This window comes from Neomonachus schauinslandi, chromosome 12 (assembly GCF_002201575.2).
Source record: "Neomonachus schauinslandi chromosome 12, ASM220157v2, whole genome shotgun sequence".
Classification (NCBI taxonomy): domain Eukaryota; kingdom Metazoa; phylum Chordata; class Mammalia; order Carnivora; family Phocidae; genus Neomonachus; species Neomonachus schauinslandi.
The window spans coordinates 25,728,709-25,752,635 of record NC_058414.1 but is presented as its reverse complement, the minus strand read 5'-3'; the positions used below and the strand labels follow the sequence as shown (position 1 = coordinate 25,752,635).

At 37.7% G+C, this 23,927-nt stretch overlaps 1 protein-coding gene and 1 non-coding gene across 8 annotated transcripts in view; both read left to right on the top strand.

Moving 5' to 3' along the window:
- Positions 1 to 23,927, top strand: part of CACNA2D1 (calcium voltage-gated channel auxiliary subunit alpha2delta 1) — a 503,379-nt gene that overhangs the window by 403,998 nt on the left and 75,454 nt on the right. For all 7 annotated transcript variants that reach the window (XM_021689797.2, XM_021689799.2, XM_021689796.2 and 4 more), the window contains exons 11-12: positions 13,841 to 13,999; positions 20,743 to 20,847. In XM_021689797.2, the coding sequence (XP_021545472.2) occupies positions 13,841 to 13,999; positions 20,743 to 20,847 (264 nt within the window). The remainder of the gene's footprint in view (positions 1 to 13,840; positions 14,000 to 20,742; positions 20,848 to 23,927) is intronic.
- On the top strand, positions 6,353 to 6,459 carry LOC123326484. Its single transcript, XR_006541122.1, has one exon. It is a non-coding gene; the product is annotated as a U6 spliceosomal RNA (small nuclear RNA).

Here is a 23,927-nt window from a genome sequence, read left to right as displayed (position 1 = left end):
CTTGATTATCTCCAGGGCCTTCCTTGTTGCAGAAGGGGAGCCCGCTGTTGGGCAGAGCTCATGGAAGCATAGTGTAGCTGTTTCCGCACGAATCGGGTTACATGCTTTGATGGAAGCGAGTGGTAGATGATAGGGGCGGCAGTTCAATCACAGCACGTTCTGACTTACAGGCGTAATTTCAGATGTTGACACACTGAGTGGAATTTGTTTCTGAAAGTGAGGGAGTTTGACATTTCCAGAGTAAAATACCGCAAGGCAGTGGAGGATGAAAAGGAAGTGTGCGCCGATTGTGAACAGTATGTGAAACGTTAACAATTGAAGAAAGACGGTCATGTGCTTCAGTAAAATCACAGATCTCGTTACTTAAGAATTAGATGCACATGTTGGGATGACGTGAAGGGTTTTCCAGTCCCATTTTCTTCTTGGTAGTTTTTCTAATATGTGGTCGTTAGAAAGTATAATCTTTGAACACTCACGAGAAAGAAATAATCCCAATATACTCCCTTATAATATCTTTGCTGTTAGTTGTAGGAGAGCACTTGTTTCAAGTAAGTTCTACTCGTTGCCCAGATTATAGCCACTCAACAGCAGTTCTGGAAGTGATGGTTTCTAAATGCAAGGGCAAGATGAGGAGTGAGGAGCCACAGCTATCCCAGCGGGAGGCTGGACAGGGATGACCACGATGTTATGCTGGTGGCATGCTGGTGGCTCACCTCTCCATAAGTGACCTGCTTCCCACTCACCACAGACAAAACTACCTCCTTGATGGGCTGCTAGAATTGCAGAGAGATGACGCACAACCTTTGAGGCTCACTGATCAGCTTGCAGTTAGGATGAAATCTCAGGTACTTCCCAGTTTTTGACTTGACAGTTTAACACCAACTAGTGTCAGAGTGGAGGTTTGTTTAAATCTGAAATTACACTGTATCTGCAAGAAAGACGTGATTTGGGTTGTTCCTTTTCTCATGTGCTTTAAATTTTAGTTTTCCTTCCAAAATTGGCCTCGTGTGTTCCTAGACAAGGGAATGGTTTTCTTAGCTTAAAACATTTTTACTCTGCATATGATAGTGAGCACATTTGTACATTGTACGTTGTCGCACAGTTTACATTTAAAAGTGATTTTTTTTTCATCCTTAGAAAACAGGTGCTGTGCACAAATAAAGTAACAGCTACTTGGCAAGCCAATGTACTTTTGTGACAAATGAATTCTAGGAGAGTAATTTCATTTCATGTCTTATAAAATCGTCATCATCTAGATTGCAAGAAATTTTTATGTGGATTCCTATCTCATTTATGTCAATGAACAAGAATACTATAGTTTATACCCTTGCAACTTCAAGTGGGTCCTGTGGTCCACCAACATGGGCAGCACCTGACAGGTGGTTAGGCATGTGGACTCTGGAGCCCCACACCGAAGGGGTCAGAATCTTCACTGAGCATGCCTCTCAAATGATTCCTAAGCAGTGAGGAAACCAGAAGTCCCACTCGGGAGGTACATTTAGCAAAGTCCAGCAGTATCTGTCTGGAGCTTCTTGTAACTTACAACGCTTATTACTGATTTAGATTTTTTTTTAAGATTTTATTTATTTATTTGACAGACAGAGACACAGCGAGAGAGGGAACACAAGCAGGGGGAGTGGGAGAGGGAGAAGCAGGCTCCCCGCTGAGCAGGGAGCCCGATGCGGGGCTCGATTCCAGGACCCTGGGATCATGACCTGAGCCAAAGGCAGATGATGCTTAATGACTGAGCCAGCCAGGCGCCCCTACTGATTTAGATTTTAAGATCTTGGTATTTTGTAACATTCCTAGTACTACAGATGTTTACAAATATTTTTATAGTGTAGCCATTTGCTTTTTGGAGGGGCGTATTAAAACAGGAAGGAGTAGAGTTAGGTTTCTTTTTTTTTTTTTTTTTTAAAGATTTTATTTTTTTATTTTAGACAGAGAGAATGAGAGAGACAGAGAGCATATGAGAGAGGGGAGGGTCAGAGGGAGAAGCAGGCTCCCTGCCGAGCAGGGAGCCCGATGCGGGACACGATCCCCGGACTCCAGGATCATGAGCTGAGCCGAAGGCAGTCGCTTAACCAACTGAGCCACCCAGGCGCCCTAGAGTTAGGTTTCTTAAAAGAACCAAAGTTCTCTTTCATATATACTTGATTTTTTTTTAAAGGTAAAGCTAGGTGCTTTTTAAAATTACCTTCATTTAAAAGATGCATAAAGAAAATTATGGGCTGTGAAGAGAAGACTCTCAAAGGACAAATTTAGAGATTATAATGACAGGGTACGTAATCAAGGTTATTTAGTTTTAAAAAAAGAGATTGCCAGAAGATAACTTAATTGCTTTGCAAGTATAAGGAAAGTTTATAAGAAGGTGTTGACAAGCATGATAAATATTTTTTCCATTAATTACATGGTACACTAAAGATAGTTTTTGGTACTTAGAAATTACATTTTCAGTTTTAGGAGTGGCAAAGTAATACTTAAGGTGAGGCAGAAGGAATACTTGTCTTTTGAACTGATCTGTTTTTAAAAATATAAAAGTTAGAACTTACTTGCTGGGGCTTGAAGGACTGGGAAAAGAGTCCATGCCCAAGAAGCAGAGTTGTGTGTCACTGTTTACTGGGTAAAATTATTCAGGGTCCGTGTATTCATTTAATTATGAGAAGAGGTAGAGAGAGTGGCTTGGCCTGATGTGAGTTGTCGGTTTAGCCGAGTTGCTCACAGTTACTTAAACTATCATATTTGCTCCTAATTATTTAGTAGGTTTAAATTCAGAAATTGAAACATAAATTGCTATTACCCTAAGGTACTTACTTGTAGAATGCATCGACTTTAACCTTAATCTGTGAATGGTAGAATCCCTTTCAGCACATTCCTAAGGTTCTAGAAAGCATTTTGAGAATTTTGAGGTCTCTGCTAGAGCTTGAAAACATGTACTAAGACCTGAGAATATTTTTTTGTTACATGTTTCGTTGTAAGGGACTTTGTCATAAGGTGACTATTTGCAAGGTAAATTCTGTTATAAATTCCAAATACTGACATTTGCTTTTTCTCATAATTAATTCATCTTTCTAATGTTTTGTCCATTGTTTGCACCCTTTAAAAATATATTCCAAAAATTTTTTTGCACTCCTCATGATCTCTCTCCTCTTTAATCCTGTGTTCTATTGATAGGTATCTTCTTCATTGAATTTTTTTCTTTAGTTTCTACCATAATCATACTTTAAATTTTTCTAATATTTATATTACTGAAATGTATTTTCAAATATACATATACATTTTTATATATATATTTATATATTTGATTTTAGTGGAACTGAGTTAGGTTGAATATGTTGAATATAAGGTCTTCAACTCGTGTTGGTAATCCTTTTGTGGATCCCAAATGCTATTTCATATTGAAAAGAACTCATTGGTGATGTTCTAACTTTCCTTAAAAAACAGATTTGTTCTTTCTGTTAGGGGCGTGTCTTACAGATATGCACAGATGAGAAATCATTTCTGTTTACCCTGAGTCTTGTTGCTTCCTGAGTCTAGATAGATGCATGCTTATTCCCCCACTTTGCTCAGATATTCGCTCAAATGCTTCCTTATTAGAGAGGACCCCCTTGGCCACCACATCTCCAGTACCATTCTAGTTTTAGTTACACTATCACTTTAACTATTGTCTCTTGTGGATCACTGCACCTCCTTTCCTTTCTTTGTAGCATTTGTCTCCACCTAATACTTTATATACATGTTGGTTGTTTATATTCTGTATCCCTGTTCTCCCACCTCCCCACCAATGGATGGTTTTATTTATCTGAGTATAGAGACACTGTCTGCTTAGCCGAAATGTTAATGTATATAGAAAAAATCAAGGCACATAGTGGGGCTTCTTCAATTGAGTATTTCTTTGTTAGTCATAACAGTGTGGGGAGAGGGCAAGTGCTACATAGTTGTCAGAATTTTATAAAAATTTCAATCAATGATCAGATATTTTTGTGCTCTTCAATGACAAGAGTCATCCGAACTTTATCTGTATTATAGCATCTCTTCTCTGCAAAGAAATTATATATGTATATTACCGTTCTCTCTGAGTTCTTTAGGCAAATCCAGCCAAACTCACAAGTGATCCTTTTTTCAACCAGGGAAGACATTCCAGGTAGTCATCTTCAGGTGCCATAAAAACATTGAGCATACTGGTCAGCATTGCATCATAATGTTGGTAAAGAGGAAAAGATCAAAGAGTATACAGTCATTTAGTCATTTCATTAAAGTTTCATCCTTGGGAACTGGCATTCAAATTTCCACAGGGCTATGAAAAAAAAACTTGTGATAGAAATCATGCTGATATGTTTATTATATCTTAAGAATCATGTAGGGGCACCTGGGTGGCTCAGGCGGTTAAGTGTCCAATTCTTGATTTTGGCCCACATCATGATCTCAGGGTCGAGAAATGGAGCCCCGTGTTGGGCTCTGCACTGCGTGTGGAGCCTGTTTAAGAGTAGCCCCCCTGCCAAAATAATTTAAAAAAAAAATAAAAATCCTCTTAAAAAGAATGATGGAGAAAACCTGTACATATTTCTAGTTGGGCAAGTGTTGTGGAATCAGGATTACACAGTGGTTGATAAAGCCATGGTTGAGAAAGAAAATGTAAATATCAAGTAGAGATGAGCAAGGAAGCTTAGTACAAATTACTTTTGAAGCAAAAGAATAGTATACTCTCAATTGTTTGAAATTCTAAGTGCATATAATTAGGTTTAAAAGTTTTCTGTATCAAAATATAAATAGAATATTAAAATGATATTTGGGCTTATTCAGAAATTTACTCAACATTTCAACAAAAGTCAACAGACTGAGTTTTGGGCATGTCATGATTCAAGTTAATTGAGATATTTATTTAGGGGTGCCTGGGGGGCTCAGTTGGTTAAGTGTCTGACACTTGATTTTAGGTCGGGTCATGATCTCAGGGTTGGGAGATCGAGCGCTGCCTACTTCAGGCTCTGCACTGGGCATGGTGCCTGCTTAAGATTCCTCCCTTTTCCCCTATTCCCCCTCCCATGCAAGTGCTTTCTTTCTCTCAAAAAAAGAAAATTGTTTGAAATATTTGTTTAAAAGTAAGAACACTTACCAAAAGTTCTGATGGGTGATGATTTATAATTTATAATAACAGGCAAACAAATTTTGTCTCAATAATGTTGTCATTAGCTTCACTTTTATTGATGTGACATTTACAGAATTCATTCCTTTTTCTTTATGGAGTTCCTTTGATGGTTAAAACTATCAGGTTTAAATTTTAAGATTTTAGAATTTGAGGGCCTTTCTAGTTGGCCTAGTAAAGCCCCCCCTCTTTTTTTTTTTTTTTTCCAGAAAGTAGGAAACTGAAGCTCAGAGGGCATAATTCAATCAGTTGTGGCCATTGATGCTTATTAGAGGCAGGGGTTGGGCTAGACCTGACTTTCCTAAATTGGATTAAAAAGTGGAAAATTATCAATTTTTTCATACAACAGGCCACAGTAAACATAAACCAGCAGCCAATGTTGGGGTACAGTAATATCAATTTGAGAACAAGAGTTTTCAAGTCCCATAGTGCTACTAACAAATTTATGGCATCTCTGTGCAAGGGTGATCACCCCTTCTGGTTTTCCCCGGACAGGGATTCACAATAGAAATTAGAATCCTATTCACAGTGTTTGCAAAACATCAGAATTACTTAGCAATACTTTTAATAATATATTTAGAATCTGCATTTGAGAAAAGAGAAAAGAATATGAGTTACACGTAGCAGAGCTGAGATAGAGATATATTAATGCATGTGGAATCAATCACTCTTCTTGAAATAAGGTAACTCGTGAGGATGTCACTTTGTCCAAAATTTATTGGTAAATGTAGTTTTAATTAGACAAAAAAAATAGTTCCAAAGTTCAACAGAAAGACACCGTGAAAGAAGCAGTGTGACAGAGTATGGCAGCTTATACTTTCTGGTATAAATTGAAAATGATGAGACTCCAGAGAGAAGAGCGTGTCAGGCGTTTGGGTTTGAAACAGAGCTCAGAATCTTTTTTTTTTTTTTTTTTAAGATTTTATTTATTTATTTGACAGAGAGAGACACAGTGAGAGAGGGAACACAAGCAGGGGGAGTGGGAGAGGGAGAAGCAGGCTTCCCGCGGAGCAGAGAGCCCGATGTGGGGCTCGATCCCAGGACGCTGGGATCATGACCTGAGCCGAAGGCAGACGCTTAATGACTGAGCCACCCAGGCTCCCCCAGAGCTCAGAATCTTGATCGTTGTGTGACTCTGGGCGCTTTGCTTAACACTCTAAGTCTCATTTCCTCAACTGCATCATGGAAACTCTATTAAAACTAAAACCAGTGCTCACTTAGGCAACATAGATACTAAAACTGGAACAATACAGAGAAGACTAGCATGGCCTCTGCACAAAAGTGACATGCAAATTCGTGAAGCATTCCATATTTTTAAGTCTTAAAAAAAAAAGAAATACCTAAAACCATCAGCTTGGTGAAGATTAAATGAATTACCGCATGGTAAGTGCTTAGCCTGGTGCAGTTGTGATTCTCCATGTATGTTTGCTGATAGTTGTGTTATTAAGATTAAAAGTAAGAATTTGGTGAAACAATGGAAATAGGAAAGGAATAAAAAAAAGTTCTAGAAATGTATCCCAAACCTTAACTCATTATAAAGAAGAGATCACAAACCAGTAATTATTCAGTAAAAGGGAAAATTGGCTACTGGGAAAAACCGCTTAATATAATTGTCCCTTCATACTATTGGGGGAATTCAGTTTCACCAAGACTAAACACTACAGTGTAAAATAAGCAAACAAAACAATCAAATATTAGTAGAGACTATAGATGAAATTTATCTGATTAATACATAGTTTTGTGAGCATAATATTTCAAGAAATCATAAAGAATAGGTTTAAAAGTTAAAAAGTAAGCAACAAACTAGAAAAATAAGACTTAAAATTCACAAGAGTCTGAAAATTAATATATAAGAAAAAGTTTTACGTCGTTAGCCATCAAGGAAATTCAAGTAATTGAAAGATTGAAATAATCTTTTTACTTAGAATTTAGGAAATAAAAATGTTAAGTATTCATGAAAGTGGAGTGAGATTGTTACAAATGTAGTATAAATTGGCACAAAGTTTCTGTAAGGTAAATTGGCAATTGCTTAAGAACCTTAAAATCTTTCTTAACTGGGGTATAATGTACAAATGTGTATGGATAAATGTTATCACCTACCTGTTTCTCTCAGTTTTAGGATAACCATCTTCTTTCCTTATAATATTTCTAGTTTTCAAATTTCCTATAAAAATAGGAAAATCAAAATAAACAAAGTATTTTTAATAGGAATAAAACCTAACCAAGAGTTTTGAAGATCACACTCTCAGTTCACTTTGCTTTTATTTTCCTGCACCGCCCTCTGGTGCCCAACATGTGGTTAGCTTCTTTTTTTTTTTTTTTAATTTTTTTTTTTAAAGATTTTTATTTATTTATTTGACAGAGAGAGAGATAGCGAGAGCAGGAACACAAGCAGGGGGAGTGGGAGAGGGGGAGGCAGGCTTCTCCCGCGGAGCGGGGAGCCCAATGCGGGGCTCGATCCCAGGACCCTGGGATCATGACCCGAGCCGAAGGCAGACGCTTAACGACAGAGCCACCCAGGCGCCCTGTGGTTAGCTTCTGATACCAGAATCGTAACCGACTAATACACAAAATTGTATTGTTAATTTAATTTAGGTAATTCATTTCAATTAACAATTTTTGTATAATATAAATTTGTTACATAAATTATTATATTATGTAAATAAGTCCACTCGTATTTTGTAATTTAAAAAAAATACCCAGGCTACTCTGAATTTGAGGTTTTTTTGCTGGTTATATACACAGTTTGAGCCTACCATTTTGTTTTTACATGCAAAAAAAGAGAAAACAGATCATTAAGACAAATTCTAAGGAATAATTTAGATATTGAACAATTTTTCAGAAACCAAGAAATTATAAATTATGTCCTTTTTGCTCATTTAAGTATGTTTTATAACTAAGCAGTGTACAAAGTACCCTAAAGCGAGTCTGTCTTTGTAAGAGTTTAGACCACACATGGATTAGGGGAAGGGGTAAAAATTAGAGGCAAGCTGTATGGTCAAAGATTAAATGGGCCGTTTCTATTTCTCTGCAGTTCCAAGTGGAATAGTATCACCTTTGGGTTTCTTTTATCTTTAATTCTTAATGTTTCTAGAGGAAAACTACTTGAGCCCACTAACGATTTCAAAGGTGTACTTGGTGCCGTGTGAAAATGTGTTATGACATCCCATGAGGGCGCCATTCCTACACAAGGTTGCTTTCGAGGAACTTGATGCTTCCTTGACTTAACGATGTGCCAACATTGCATTTTTATCCAAGGTGGATTCAGTGAGCAGCAGAGTTCTCTCTCTCAGAAACATTTTGTGAAGTGATTTCTTACTGAGCAGAGCACCTGAGAACAAAAATACTGTCTTTATAAAGCTAAGAGTTTAAATTACTTCATTTGAGAGGTTAACAATTTATTTTGGCACCGAAAGTATCTTTTAATATGATGTGTGTACTTGCCTATGATATTTAATAGGAACGGTCTTTGGAAGCACTGAAATTTACTATTCATGGTTATTTCAGAGACTGTTCAAATAATAAGTTAATGTTTGAAGGATACTGGTATCATCCCATTAGTGAACTTTAAAGCTCACTAAAGCTGATATCGTTCATCAGAATCTTTCTCATTGGTCTAGGAATCTGTTCTGATTTGAGCATACTAATGTTTTTGCTAAAATAATTTTTTAAATAATAGAGTTGTACTTGATTTAACGTCTACTATGTGCCAGACTTTTTAATAGGTTTTTTACACACGTCTTTGGGTATTTTAATAGCATCTATTGAGACAGAATACTTACATGTATGAATATATAAGCTTAACACAGTATAAAGCTAAAATATTTCTACAATTATAAATCTATAGCTTGATTTTGATCAACATTTCACACTGTCTTCTAATGAAACTCCATACATACATTTGTTAAATATTTATAGCATACTATTATTATATACCCAGTACTGTGGTTGCAGTGGTGGGATGGCAATTTTCTTTGACTGTGGGCTTCTAATCCAGTGGAAGAATCTATCAAGATAGCATACAAAGAAGTAGGAAATTTTAATGGAGTTGTATTCTGTGAAAGATACATCTAAGCCTAGGAAAGCTTATAATGGGGTGGTTTGAGCTAGTCAAGAAAGGTCATGAAAGCCTTTTGTAAGGAAAGACTGTTAAGGAAGAGAAGTGTTGTAGGCAGAAGAACAGGTTATATGGAAGGAGGAAATGAAAGAATGGTCATTTGCTCGAGTAGGAATACAAAGGTCCACGTGATTTATACCCCAGATGCTTACCTTAACCCACACATCTTTCTGTCTCAGCATGCTAGCAGAGATTTTCTCAACAGTTCTTATAAGAGGCCTACTCGGTTGAATTTTCTGGGATTGGGAAAGGAATCAGTGTGGTATTAGTTTGGATTTCTGACTCCAGGGTAGTTAAATATACATTTAAAAAAAGCATTTTCTTAATAGGTGACAAAAGCAGGACTCCCTAAATCTATTTTCAATCACAATATACTATTTCTAAGCTTTGTAATACTGTATTATTAAGCTTTTGCCCTAAGGTTTTTAATACATAAGTGATTTATGTATTAAATATGTGGTTTAGAAATTAAAATTTAGGCACTTGTTACCAAAGACTGCAACTTCAGCTTGTGAAAATAAACCTGTTCTTTTTGTCTGTTCTAAAAGCAGATGAGTGTAAGATGTCTGTGAAATATACCCTTACCAAATTTTAAACTTTTAAAATTTCTCATCCCTTTCCTAGGAGAATAAGATTTGCTCTTGGGGACTTGCACTTTGTAGGCTATTGCTTTCCCTGCATTATTTATGAGTTTTATTATGAGTTTAATCGTAGTATTTCTGTTATACACCACTGAATTTGTATTTAATGAATTGAATTTACATTTAATCAGTTTGTGTTAAAGTGACTTAATGAGATGCTGCATTTTTCTGTGTTAAAAGCAGGTCAAGGCCAACCAAAAGACTCAGGGTGATACATTATTTAGTGCTCATTTTCGGCAAACTTGTAATTTTATCATGATTCACGGTTTAACTAAACCAGTTAATGACATTTCCTGTAACCATTTTTAATAATTCTCGAAGGTCAGACATTCTACTGTTGATTCATTGGCAAACTTTTTTTTAACTTTCTAACATGGGAATGCTCACGTTCTTTTGTTTTCAAAATGGAATATGCAGAATAAGATTGTGTCAGATTATCAAGGAATGGAATGAAAGAGGCAGTCGAATTTAGAACTGAAGATACCACGTTTCCAACGTTTGAATTTGTGGAAAACAGCAAAGAAACATATTGGAGCTTTTTACTCCTATATATAATGTACCTGAAAATAGTGTTTGAAGTAAAAACAATAAAGAACTCAAATTACCTGTGCAGGATATTTTCCTTCTTGTTTTATCTCCACTCTCTCCAAACCTTCCATCTCCTCCCTTTATCTTGATTGTGGCTTTTGTCCTCGGTGAAGAGCAAGGCAGACAGGCACTGTCACCTTTTCTACCCCAAATCTACGTATACACCCAGCAGCGTTTGTACTCCGCTCCCACTCATCCTCCCTGGAGCAGTGAAGTCGATGCCTATTCAAGGGTCACTCCACACGCCGGCTGTTTGTCCCTCTCCACCTTCACAAGAACTTTATATTTCACCGCTTTTCTCTTTCCTGCATCTTTTCCTTCCTCCACTCTTCAATATCAGTCCTCTCTTGCTCTAGTGACCCTGCACTTCAAGGCAGCCTTTCTCCTTGACCCCAGCTTCACCCTTACAGGCACCCCGCCCCCCTCTTTTTCTTCTTTGCTTCCAGCCAAGGTGCTTTGAGGACATGCCTCTGCACTGGCCACCACTTCCCATGTGCTTCCAGGCATTCCGGTGGGCCCCGCCCCTCGCCAACACTGACCGTGTAACATGGATGACTCCCGTGGGCACTTTGAATTTTGCATCTTTGTCTCTGAACTGCTATGAACTGTCTTTCTCCCTGAGACTTTTTTTTTTTCTCTCTCTCTCTCTCTCTCTCTCATCATCCCAAACAGCCCAGTCTCCTGATTTCCTTCCTGCCTCCATGGGAACTTATTTCTACCAAGTTTTCTTAGGGACTCCTTTGACTACTTTCCTTTTATTTATATGGCTTTACACCAAATTTCTATTCTGAAACCTTCTGTTTTATTTTTAATCTTTAGCCAAGACTTCTTTTGAGCCTCATGCTTTAAAATTTTTATTTATTTATTTGGGAGAGAGAGAGCACAAGCAGGGGGAGCGGGAGAGGGAGAAGCAGACTCCCCACTGAGCAGAGAGAGCCCGATGTGGGGCTCGATCCCAGGACCCCGGGATCATGACCTGAGTTGAAGGCAGATGCTTAACCAACTGAGCCACCCAGGCACCCCCAGCCTCATGCTTTAAATGTTACGATTGCCTGACTTCACCATTTGCATGTCTCACTTATATTGAAAACTCAGCCTCATTTGAACTCTACTTCTCTTGTCTCTTCCTCAAGTACCCACGAGCCCATCACTCCTCTAGTCCTCCGGCCATCCTAATGTCTATGTCAGACACCTGCAGGGCATTCCTGATAAGAGGCGCTTACTCAGCAGCATCCCTGGTCCACCACCACACACTATGGATTCTTCCTCTCAATCGCTGTACAACCCCTCCTTGTCTCACAATCCCCACAAATACCAAAGCCACTTACTATGTTGAGCTAGATTACTGTAATAGCCTTCAAATTATTTTCTCCCCTTTGAATTTTGTTCACCTTAAATCCATTTCCCAAATAGCAGCTTGCATGATCTCTTAAATTTTTACATTAAATTATTTTGTATGTGGCTTAAAATCTGTGACTTGCCATTTGACAGAAATTCAAAGCGCAGTTCTTCAGCATTTCTGTTAGACCCTGCTTGACCAGCCCTCCCTCCCTCCCTGAACACATTTTATGTCATTTTCCTCACTCATGTGTGACTGAGCTAAATTCTCCTTTATACATCCCTAAACGGCTTCCCTTTTGTTGTTCTGTTTGTCTGGAATGTTCTTCCTCCATAGTCTTCAATGAAACATTTCTCTGGAATCACAGGAAATGCCATTTCTCATGCGAATTTTCCCCTGACTGCTCACAGTCCAAAATGGAACCCACTTGTGATATTGTCTCCTAGGGAATAATGCTCTATTGCTTTACAGAACTAATCATAATGTATTGTAATATGTTAGGAGGCTCTGCAAGAATAGTTAAAATCCCATACTCTTACGTCACAGTGCTAATCTGATCCTGACTCTGTGTCTTATGTGCCGTGTAACTACGGGCAAGTTCTCTAATCCCCCAGCCCCATGTTTCTTAGTGAGTAGTAATAATATGTATCTTGTAGGGCATTTGCAAAGAGGAAATGGTTAATATTTGTAGAGTAAATGCAACATACAGTAGGCACCAGATATGTGCTTACATACATACGTATGTATACGTTTGTGTATAATTTACTTAATGCCTGAAGCCACAAAACTATCATCTGCCACAATTCTTGACCTATGACAGGCTGATAGTAAATATTTGCTTATTGAATTGATGAAATATGCAGTGTACCTTATAACTAAGCTTCATTGATTTTCAGAGAAAAAAGGAATGATTGTTATATTTGTAAGAATATGTGATCAGTTATAAAATTTATATTTTGCTTTGTGATCCACCTATTAAAATTGTTTAATTATGTGTTTTTGAGAAAATCTCCAACATTTCATCTGGCCAGCCTCCTACCTTCTAGCAGGCATGGTTTTATTTTTTCCTCATTTTGCAGATGTGATACTCAGCCCCAAGAGCCTCAGGGGCTCATACAAATAGCAGAGTTAATAAATGATGGGATGTTTCCACTTACCTCACTGTCCTGGATCTCACTGCAGAACTCAGTGTTCTTAGCCTTTTTGGAAATAACCAATGAACTATGTGAATACTTTTGATAGGATGAGTGATATTTTTGGGTGATAATTCTTAAATTTTCATGTTGGGACAGGCATTAGAGGTTGACGTTCTGTCCTCCTGCAGCTTCCTAGTTGTTGAGGGCTTCATCACTTAGAGCAATCCCTGTCTGCAAGGTCTGCTTGTCCTTGGCCTTGCCTCCATCATTCCCTCCATCATGCCATGCCTTCTGTGTATAAGCTTTCCAGCGAGCAGTTCTAAAAGGCCACCTGTTGTTCCTGATTCTTTCACATTACTTTCCCGGGTTAACCCTGGTAGAAAGATGGTACCATCACATTTCAGGATTACTAAAACTCTGTTCCTGTCATTGACTTTACTGCCTTTCCACCTAGCTTTTCCTTGCGAGAGGTAAGCAAGTGGTTAGTTTGTCCTTGAACCTTCCCAGGTGTCACCATATCATTTCTGGATTCTGAATACCTTTCATTGTTTGTTGGCTTTTTTTTTTTTTCTCTCTCTCTCTAAAGGCTCCGAAAATTTGAGAGCTGAAAGGGACCTTACGTAATTCAAGTCCTAAATTTATAATCAGAGAAACTAAGCTTCAGGAAGGTGAGTGACAGGCTCAGGGTTGCACTAGGAGTTGGGGGCTCAGATGAAAATTGCTGTTTGAGCCTTAGTGCACTTTTGTTACCAATTTACTCACTTTATGAAAGAGAAAGCGGCGCAACAGGACTGGGACGTACAAACCACACATTCAAATAAAATGATGTGATTGATTTTCGTGTTCATTTATTCATTTATGTTTTATCTTTCACAGTTTAACAGCAATGCCCAGGATGTGAGCTGTTTTCAGCACCTTGTCCAAGCCAATGTGAGAAATAAGAAAGTGCTGAAAGACGCAGTGAATAATATCACAGCAAAAGGAATCACTGACTATAAGAAAGGCTTTAGTTTTGCTTTTGAACAGCTGCTTAATGTAAGTATCCATACCACCCCCTTTTCTCTTTTATTACTGAATCACAGCATATGAATTTCAGTATGCTGGTACTTACCACCATCAGTCACTGTGAGTTACATAACAGTGCTGTTTTTCATTTCATTTAAAAGCAGATGTGTCCAGGCAATAGAAATCTTTGAACTACTTTTATTTTTAAATCCAAAATTCAAAAGACATACAAAATGTAGACATTCTTTTTTCTTTTAGATCTTTTCTTCCATCATCTTTTAAAACTCTGTTTAAGAAGCACATTTGTAAGATAATTATTTAATTTTGTATAAACCCTTCCAATTTAGATGGCATATGTAGAAGATCATTTCCTTTTTGTTTTCTCTATTGCTACTGTATTTATCTGGAGACTGGCATTTTCAGTCTTCAGTGGCTGGTGGAAATATTGTAGTTTTAAACATCTTACTTGGTTCTTGAAGTTATTTCTTAATGTACAGGAAGGTCCAAATGACAGACATGAAGGTGAGGAGGACATAAAATGCCAGAGCAGGGATTCCTTCCTCAGTGAAGATCCCCCTCCCAACAAATCACCCACCAATGTTCCGTTTAGACTCTCACACTCCAGCACACCTACTGTCTGCCCCATATTACAGCACATATCTCACACTCCAAACTAGTGTTCTCAAATGGCTATGTCATCTATTTCATTTTGAACTCTTCAAGTGCAGGAGTTATCATTCAGGTGTTTTTTGGTTTTTGTTTTTTTTAAGATTTTATTTATTTGACAGACAGAGACACAGCGAGAGAGGGAACACAAGCAGGGGGAGTGGGAGAGGGAGAAGCAGGCTTCCAGCTGAGCAGGGAGCCCGATGCGGGGCTCGATCCCAGGACCCTGGGATCATGACCTGAGCTGAAGGCAGAAGCTTAATGACTGAGCCACCCAGGCACCCCTCATTCAGTTTTTTTACCTCTCACAAAGCAATATTACCGTGGTGGTTGAGAGAGCAGACCTAACCTTTCTCTACTTGGGTTTCCTCCCTTACACCATGGCACATACCTCAGAGGGTTGTGGGTAGGATTGTCCACAAAACCTGACACACAGCAAACCGCATGTGAGTGTGGGTTGTTGGCTTGGCAATGGAGTCATGATCATTATGACCATAGTTAACAACTAGCACATGTCTGCTAGAGAGTCAGCTCATAATTCATACCATATTTGCTGAGTCACTGAAGAAGCCCTTACACGTGGTCTTATCTGCAAATCCTACTTTGTTGTTCCCTAAGTAAAGCTTCCAAAACAGTTTTCAGGATGTCTGATTGGTTGCTTGATCCATTTGTTGATTCGGCCAATATTTATTGTGTGCCTCACAATTTCCTGTCATGTTACCAGCACTAGAATAGCAGAGGTAAACAAGACTGTCTGATCTCAACAACGTCCAGCATGATATGGTTAATTATTATTCCTAGTACAGTATGTTAGCGCTGTTATAGGGCATTTGGAGTCTGTTTACTTGAGTGGCACCAAAGAGGGGTTCGACTTACCCAAAGAAGGTTGGGAAAGTGGGCATTTCCTTGAAAACAGGATTTTGAAGAATGAGTAGAATTTAGGCAGGTAGATGAGAGAGGGAAAATCATGTCAGATAAAAAGAACAACATGGATAAAGGCACAGACGTAGGAGACATCGTGGCACATTGAGAAAATGGCCGGTGCGTCAGCAGGGCTGGGACATAGCAATACAGGAGCTGCAAGGAAAATAAAAAGGCCATGAGGTATCAGTTAATGAGGTGTTTAGGAGCAAATGAAAAGTTGATAATATGAGAATGACATGGTCTAACGAGTGTTCTAAGTTAAGCTGTTATATAAGTCCTGGTCTTGGAGTAGGTGCAAAGAAATGTTAAGGAGAATGACACGGTAACTAACTGGATGGTTCTCTGGACTCGAACACTTGGTGGCTGGTGACACAGGAATCTAGAGAGAGGGACTGTGAGGGTAGAAATAGCTCCGTTTCCACTATGTGGAGTTTGAGGTGGTGGTATTTATTAGGTAGCGTTAGATAAGCAAGCAAGGAGACGGGAAAGCAAAGTAGTTCAGCTTTGCAGTTTCCAGGGGAATTCTCTTTGGTAAAATGCATATGTTTATTAAAAGATGTATGTTGGTTAATAGAAGGATGAAAACTCAGAACTTTGAGATTCAGATGTAATGAACGATTAGATGAAAATGGATTCTTTCTGCAGTAAAGAAATAGAAGTTTGTGGGTTTTTTCATAGAAGTTCTTTTTCTTTTAAGTCAATCAGGTTTTTCTAGATTGTGGGATTGTAATTACTCTTCTTGGTATTGTTAATTTGCGTCACTTCATTCCCTCGTATTCAGGATTCAGTTGTGAAATGATAAGGGGTCTCAAGCCTCGTGGACTATTTCCAAGGCTGTCTCATTAGAGAGGCCACATTAACTCCCAGATTCACTACTAGTTGCTGATTAAATATGATTTAACTCCTTTTGGCCTCTTGTACTTCCTCTACCAGAGTTGTAAATGATATTTAATATGACTTCAGTTATTTCTGAAATAAGTCCTATGTTCTGCTTTCTACATATCCCTTATGTATTGCAGTTCTTCATTTTAAAATAATTCCCCCAAGGGCACCTGGTGGCTCAGTAGGTTAAGCAGCTGACTCACGATTCTCAGAGTTGTGGCATCAAGCCCCATGTCAGGCAATGCTCTCAGCGCAGAGTCTGCTTGTCCCTCTCCCTCTGCTCCTTCCCCTGCTTGTGCTCTCTCTCTCTCTCTCAAATAAATGGATGAATGAATAAAAAAAAATCTTTAAAAAAATAATAAAATAATTTTCCCAGATGTCATTACTTGCCGTATTCAAAGTTGAAGCAGATTTTGTTACCTATTTCAAATGCTTCCAGTCTTATCACACAGTATCATTCTTTAGTTTTTGTTTGTCCTTCTAAGGTTTATCATTAAGATCCCTGAAGCAAATATCAAATAGAATTAAATGTATCATTTATCCCACAGTACAGCTTAAACTGAGATTTGAATTAGTCCTCGGGTAGAATTTCATAAAGTATTACAAATATACAGAGATGCATTGTTCAAAAAAAAATTTTTTTTAGATTTTATTTGAGAGAGAGAGAGAGAGAGCATGAGCGAGGGGAGGGGCAGAGAGAGAGAAGCGGACTCCCCACTGAGTGGGGAGCCAGACGCGGGCCTCAATCCCGGGACCCTGAGATCATGACCTGAGCTGAAAGCAGATGATTAACTGACTGAGCTACCCAGGCACCCCAAAAACTTTTTTATTAAGTACATGATATGATAGATGCTGTGCTGTGTACAGGCCACACAGTGATACAAGGATACACAGGGATATACATACCGTAATTTGTTATGAAATAACATATTAAATTACCAACCCTACTAATTGTCGTTTTATTGAAATAGTCAAGTTCTTTCCTTTACTTAATTTGTTACAAACCAGTAACACATATTTACAACACATTTCAATTCAGAGTAATTCAAAATTGTTATGATTGTGTGATTCTTTAGATAACTGCAAATCCTCTGACTAGTTGCTGACTTTGCTCTACCACACGTCTAAGGAGGCTACTCCTGGGAAAAATCATGTTGAAAACAAAACATTTTGTCATTCCCCCTTTTGTGTATGTCCTAACATCTCTCTCTCTTGGGAAACATTATTATTTTAATTACACAAATGATCAGCAAGACCCCGTGTGTTTACTTACACTATTACTCGTATTCATTAATAATAACGGCCCCACTACTTCCAAAAATGAAACCAAGTCCTTATGTAAAATCTTTACCTAATCACTTTTATGTAACAGTCCTTTAGGTACATATTATTTTGCCCATCTTAAAGAGGCAGATAAAAAGAAATCATCAAAGAAATTAATTTTAGTTAAGGATTTCAACGCCTTCCACAAAAGCATTTTGATGATAAAATATGTAACTTTTTGTATAGTCAGATTTTCATATGGCTTTCAGATAAGAACTACGTTTGAATGTGACAATTGTATTAGTCAATACTTGCATTTTCACAATACTTTGTTCAAAGCTTTAACTGCCAGTGTTCTGATGGCCTGATCAATGGGGTGAGATTATATGAAACAGGGTTTTTCATCAATAGAGCATAATAGTCTTGCTTAACTTTTATAATGGTAAATGAGATTTATCTTCTTTGAAAAGTAAGATCGAGTATAGACTTTCCAGAAGACTAACCACTACCCAAGAATTAATGATTTTTTTTTCAAAAATAGTAATCAGTTAAAGGCCAGGGCTGGTGCTGTCCAGTATGGTAACCACAATTCCATGTGTCTGTTGAGACTTGAAATGTGCCTGGTCTGAATTGAAATGTGTTGTAAATATAAAATACACACCAGGATCTGAAGAGCTACTCTGAAAGAAAAAAATGTATACCATCTCAGTAATTTCTATTCGGATTTCATGTTGAATTGATAATATTTTGGATGACTGGGTTAAATAAATATGCTAGTAGAATTAATTTCAGAGATTTCTTCATACCTCCATTACTGTGGCCATTAGAAAGTTAAACTTACAAATTTGGCTTGCAGTATACCTCCATTGAACAGTACTCGGCTGGAGGCTTGACATTTTCAAAGAAGCTGAGCATTCATAAAGTAGTGTAATCTTTTATTCTCAACACTCTTGCAAACACATTTCACAACAGTAGAAGCTTGAGACTGTAATTTCAGACCTCAAAGAAGTCCAGCTTTCTAAAGTAATTGTTCATTTTAGTGGCCCTTTGTTGCTAATCCATTGTTCTCCTATGACTGACTCTTTTTTTTTTTTAATTTTATTATGTTATGTTAGTCACCATACAATACATCATTAGTTTTTGATGTAGTGATCCACGATCCATTGTTTTCGTATAACACCCAGTGCTCCATGCAGTACGTGCCCTCCTTCATACCCATCACCGGGCTAACCAACCCCCCCCTCCCCTCTAAAACCCTGTTTGTTTCTCAGAGTCCATAGTCTCTCATGGTTCATCTCTCCCTCCAATTGCCCCCCCGCCCATTTTTCCCTTCCTTCTCTTAATGTCCTCCATGCTATTCCTTATGTTCCACAAATAAGTGAAACCATATGATAATTGACTTTCTCTGCTTGACTTATTTCACTTAGCATAATCTCCTCCAGTCCCATCCATGTTGATGTAAAAGTTGGGTATTCATCTTTTCTGATGGCTGAGTAATATTCCATTGTATATGTGGACCACATCTTCTTTATCCATTCATCTGTTGAAGGGCATCTCGGCTCTTTCCACAGTTTGGCTATTGCGGACATTGCTGCTATGAACATTGGGGTGCATATGGCCCTTCTTTTCACTACATCTGTGTCTTTGGGGTAAATACCCAGTAGTGCAGTTGCTGGGTCATAGGGTAGCTCTATTTTTAAATTTTTGAGGCACCTCCACACTGTTTTCCTAAGTGGCTGTACCAACTTGCATTCCCACCAACAGTGTAAGAGGGTTCCCCTTTCTCCACAACCTCTCCAACATTTGTTGTTTCTTTCCCTGTCCATTTTTGCCATTCTAACTGGTGTAAGGTGGTATCTCAATGTGGTTTTGATTTGGATTTCCCTGATGGCTAATGATGATGAACATTTTTTCATGTGTCTGTTAGCCATTTGTATGTCTTCTTCAGAGAAGTGTCTGTTCATCTCTTCTGCCCACTTTTTGACTTGATTATTTATTTTTTGGGTGTTGAGTTTGAGAAGTTCTTTATAGGTATTGGATACCAGCCCTTTATCTGTAGTGTCATTTGCAAATATCTTCTCCCATTCTGTGGGTTGCCTCTTTGTTTTGTTGACTGTTTCTTTGGCTTTGCAGAAGCTTTTTATCTTGATGAAGTCCCAAAAGTTCATTTTTGCTTTGGTTTCAGTAGCTTTTGGAGATGTATCTTGAAAGAAGTTGCTGTGGCCGATGTCAAAGAGGTTACTGCCTATGGTTTAAGAGGGGATTTGCCATTGGAATTGAGTCTTTCAGAATTAGAATATGTTTGGTGGGTTGAGAGAGGATAACAGGATAGTCTGGGATTAGCATTTACAAAAATTTAAGAGCATCGGGTGTTAGGGATCAACTAGGAGTTTATAATTTTGAAGAGGTAAAGTGAATAAAGTAGGATGAAGAAGGAGGAAAGGGAGCAAAAATGTTTGTAAATGGATTAAAAATATATGTGGAAGGGTATGCAGAATTTTCATTCATACTATTTATTTGTTTCTGGTACAAATTATAGGGGCATAAAATTGACATAATAGCCATTAGTTTAAAATCCATTTATTAATCAACCACTGAGAGGTTATTATTATATGCTAAGCCCTTGACGATCAAAAAAGACAAAACTTCATGCCCTTATGGCACTTAAATTCAATCAGGGGAAGTCAGCAATAAAAAAGTAGATAGGATGTACATAAAAGAATATAAAATGCTATGAAGCAAAATACAGCCTGGGAGAGAGATGGCAATGTAAAACATAGTTTTCAGTAAAGTCCTCACTGATAGGTGACGTTTGATCAAAGACCCAAAGGAAGTGAGACCTGTGGATGTCTGGGGGATGGGAGGAGGCCCTTGTAGGGATGGGCCTGGCCTGATCTCAGAAGTCGTTCTTTAGAATATACCTACTGAACAGATCTTTCACCCACTACCTGCAATCTGTTCATGCTCTTTACATATTGTTTTATATTCCTTACCTTTTATTGTGAATGATACACATTTTGTTTTTGTTTTCTTTACAGTATAATGTTTCTAGAGCCAACTGCAATAAGATTATCATGTTGTTCACGGACGGAGGAGAAGAGAGAGCCCAGGAGATATTTGCCAAATACAACAAAGACAAAAAAGTGAGTGCAAGTTTATAGTATTTTAATCTTAATATCAATGTAGGTGGTTTTTAAAGAGACTGTCAGGGAGGGACAGTAAGAAGGGATGTTAGTGTGCTGATTATAAAGTCATACAGATCATGGATTATAAACCATTGGCTAAATTAAAGAATTATTAAGTATATAATATTTTTATGTGATCCATAACTACCTATGTCTAACTTATTAATTTAGACCTATAGAACCCTATTTGATTCTTATATATAAATTCTATATAAGAAAATGTTATAGGAAGAGAATAACCAGAAGAGAATGGAAAAATAGGAACAGTTTGAGCTCTTCTAGGATAAACTTATGATCATTTAGTTATTAAAGATTATAGGGGTGCCTGGGTGGCTCAGTTGTTAAGTGTCTGCCTTCAGCTCAGGTCATGACCAAGGGGTCCTGGGATCGAGCCCCACATTGGGCTCCTTGCTCAGCCGGAAGGCCTGCTTCTCCCTCTCCCACTCCCCCTGCTTGTGTTACCTCTCTCGCTGTCTCTCTCTGTCAAATAAATAAATAAAATCTTTAAAAAAAATTATTAAAGATTATAGTAATACTAAAACTTCCTACAGATGCCTAAAAATTATCTTCACAGACATTGTTCTGTTGATTTACAAATAAAGCAATTTATAACAGCAAAAACTGCATCCTCATTTGAAAACCTTTTTATTTTTATTTATTTTTGTGTACCTTAAAAGTAAAACAGCCAGTTATTTTACCAGCAAAATGGGTTTATTCAGGAATAGCAGAAGAATTCCAGCTCACGACCTGTGAACCATGGAAAGCCAGAGGCAAGTGCCCATAGCAGGGGAAAGGAACACTACTCTGTAGGGAAAAAAAAAAAAAAAAAACAGGAAGTTGGTGAGGGGCTGCAAAAATCCATTGGAGGAAAGCCAGAGTTCAGGGTGGTGATCGTTTCTCATTGGCTGAGTTGAGGTATTTTGTTACTGGCTGAGCTCGTTGCTGGGCAAGGAGAAACTCTTTCTCCTGCTGAAGTAGTAACATAGGCATCTTCTGTTGCAAATGCCAAGTACCTCTTCTTTTTGGGGTCTGCAGCTGATGAGGGGTGTTAGGGAATGACAACTCCCCCTTCTGGCCTCCCAACACCATTTTAAATGAGGTTTCCTTTATTCAGTTGTACGCTTTGAAGAAAATATTTTAGACAAAATCTTTTATAATAACGTATGGTATGTAAAAAGTGTTCTATTTCAGTATGCAAAGAAGAATGTGAAGATAAGTATTTTGAGGTTGGAATGTATTTGTTTCAATGCTTGTTTAACTGCAGAGGAAAGTATTGTAGGGAGCCCTGACTAATTTGAATGTCCATCCATGTAGCAAAACCTGCTGTATTGTGGAGAATATCAACTGTGACTATTTCTCTAGCAGTCCTACCATCAGCTTATTTCATCTTTCTTAGTGACTCTTTGCATTTGATAAGAGAATGATTCTCAACTTGGTTTTTTAAAATGTTAAGGATCCATTAAAAAAATAATGATATAAGCTATTTTTTATGTTTCACAAATTCCAACAGAAATTACATATTTATCCACAAGTCTCTTCTGAGGAAAATGCCAATTCACTTTGCTTTTATTTGGACTTTTCATACTTAGGAAGGTGTGGCTCATCATGAGCACTAGTGGGTTGTTTGATATGCATTTCAGGAATTGAAAGGAGAGAAGAAAAAGGTGAACTAATTTATTTAGATAGTTTTGCAGACACAACATTGTGAATAATTTGGTACAGTATTGATGAAAATTTTGCAGCACTTTGAAATACTCTTAGGTACTTTTTAGCCTATATGTGATTGGAATATGATTAAAGAATTGAAAACATAAGCAAATTACTTACTTTGAAACATGCCTTCATCAAAGCAAAGTCAACTTTTGTGGACAAATAATTTCTTTATTCATGCCCAGTAGTGCTTTGTTTTAAAGATATTATTTATTTATTTGAGAGAGAGTGAGAGCCAGAGAGGTCACAGAGGGAGAGGGAGAAGCAGGCTTCCCGCAGAGCAGGGAGCCCGATGCGGGGCTCGATCCCAGGACCCTGAGATCATGACCTGAGCCAAAGACAAACCCTTAACTTGACTGAGCCACCCAGGCATCCCAGGAAGAATTTCTTAAAGGAATACAGCAATGAATTTTACATTTGATATCAGAATTTGTGCCTGAGGTGTATCTTGATTTTAAGGAGTATATAATATATTCTGTTTTTTTTTAATTTTATTATGTTAATCACCATACATTGAATCATTAGTTTTTCATATAGTGTTCCATGATTCATTGTTTGCATATAACACCCAGTGCTCCATTCAGTACGTGCCCTCTTTAATACCCATCACCAGGCTAACCCATCCCCCCCACCCCCCTCCCCTCTAGAACCCTCGGTTTGTTTCTCAGAGTCCATAGTCTCTCATGGTTCGTCTCCCCCTCCGATTTCCCTCCATATAGTCTAACAAATTTGAATAAAAGAATATAAATGCATAAAAGGAGAGGTGATTTTCATCTAAACTTGTAATTTTTTTCTTCTTCCCAAACTGTATTTGCATCCAGGATTAACATAATAACGTCTCTTGGAGGCATATCATGAGGGTTTTTTTTTTTTTTAGTACAAAAGGAATTATGTCATAAGGAAAGCAATTGTTTTCTACTCTCTATTGTCACAAATTGTTTAATTGAATAAATGAAGAATTTGCTAGTTTAAAGCCATTTTTCCGTGTATACATTCTAAAAATGTCCATTCTAAATATTAATGTCTTGAAACACTGCTTCTCATCCCCTTCACCTTTTACAGGAACTCAGCTTTTTAAACAAAGCATTTTGTGACATGCTGAACCACATAATAAATGATTCATATCACATTCACTTTTGTAAAACTGAATAAGAATTTAGTCTTACTCAACCCTCCTGCTGTTTTGTTTGCGAACAATGATTCCTACGCTCTGTGGACACACACTTTTCTTAAGGCCACATACCTTTATTAATGCCAGAGCAACTTTGGAAATGAATCAGTGCTTAGTTTCTGCAGTTTAAATGCTATTTTTACCTAACATAAAAATG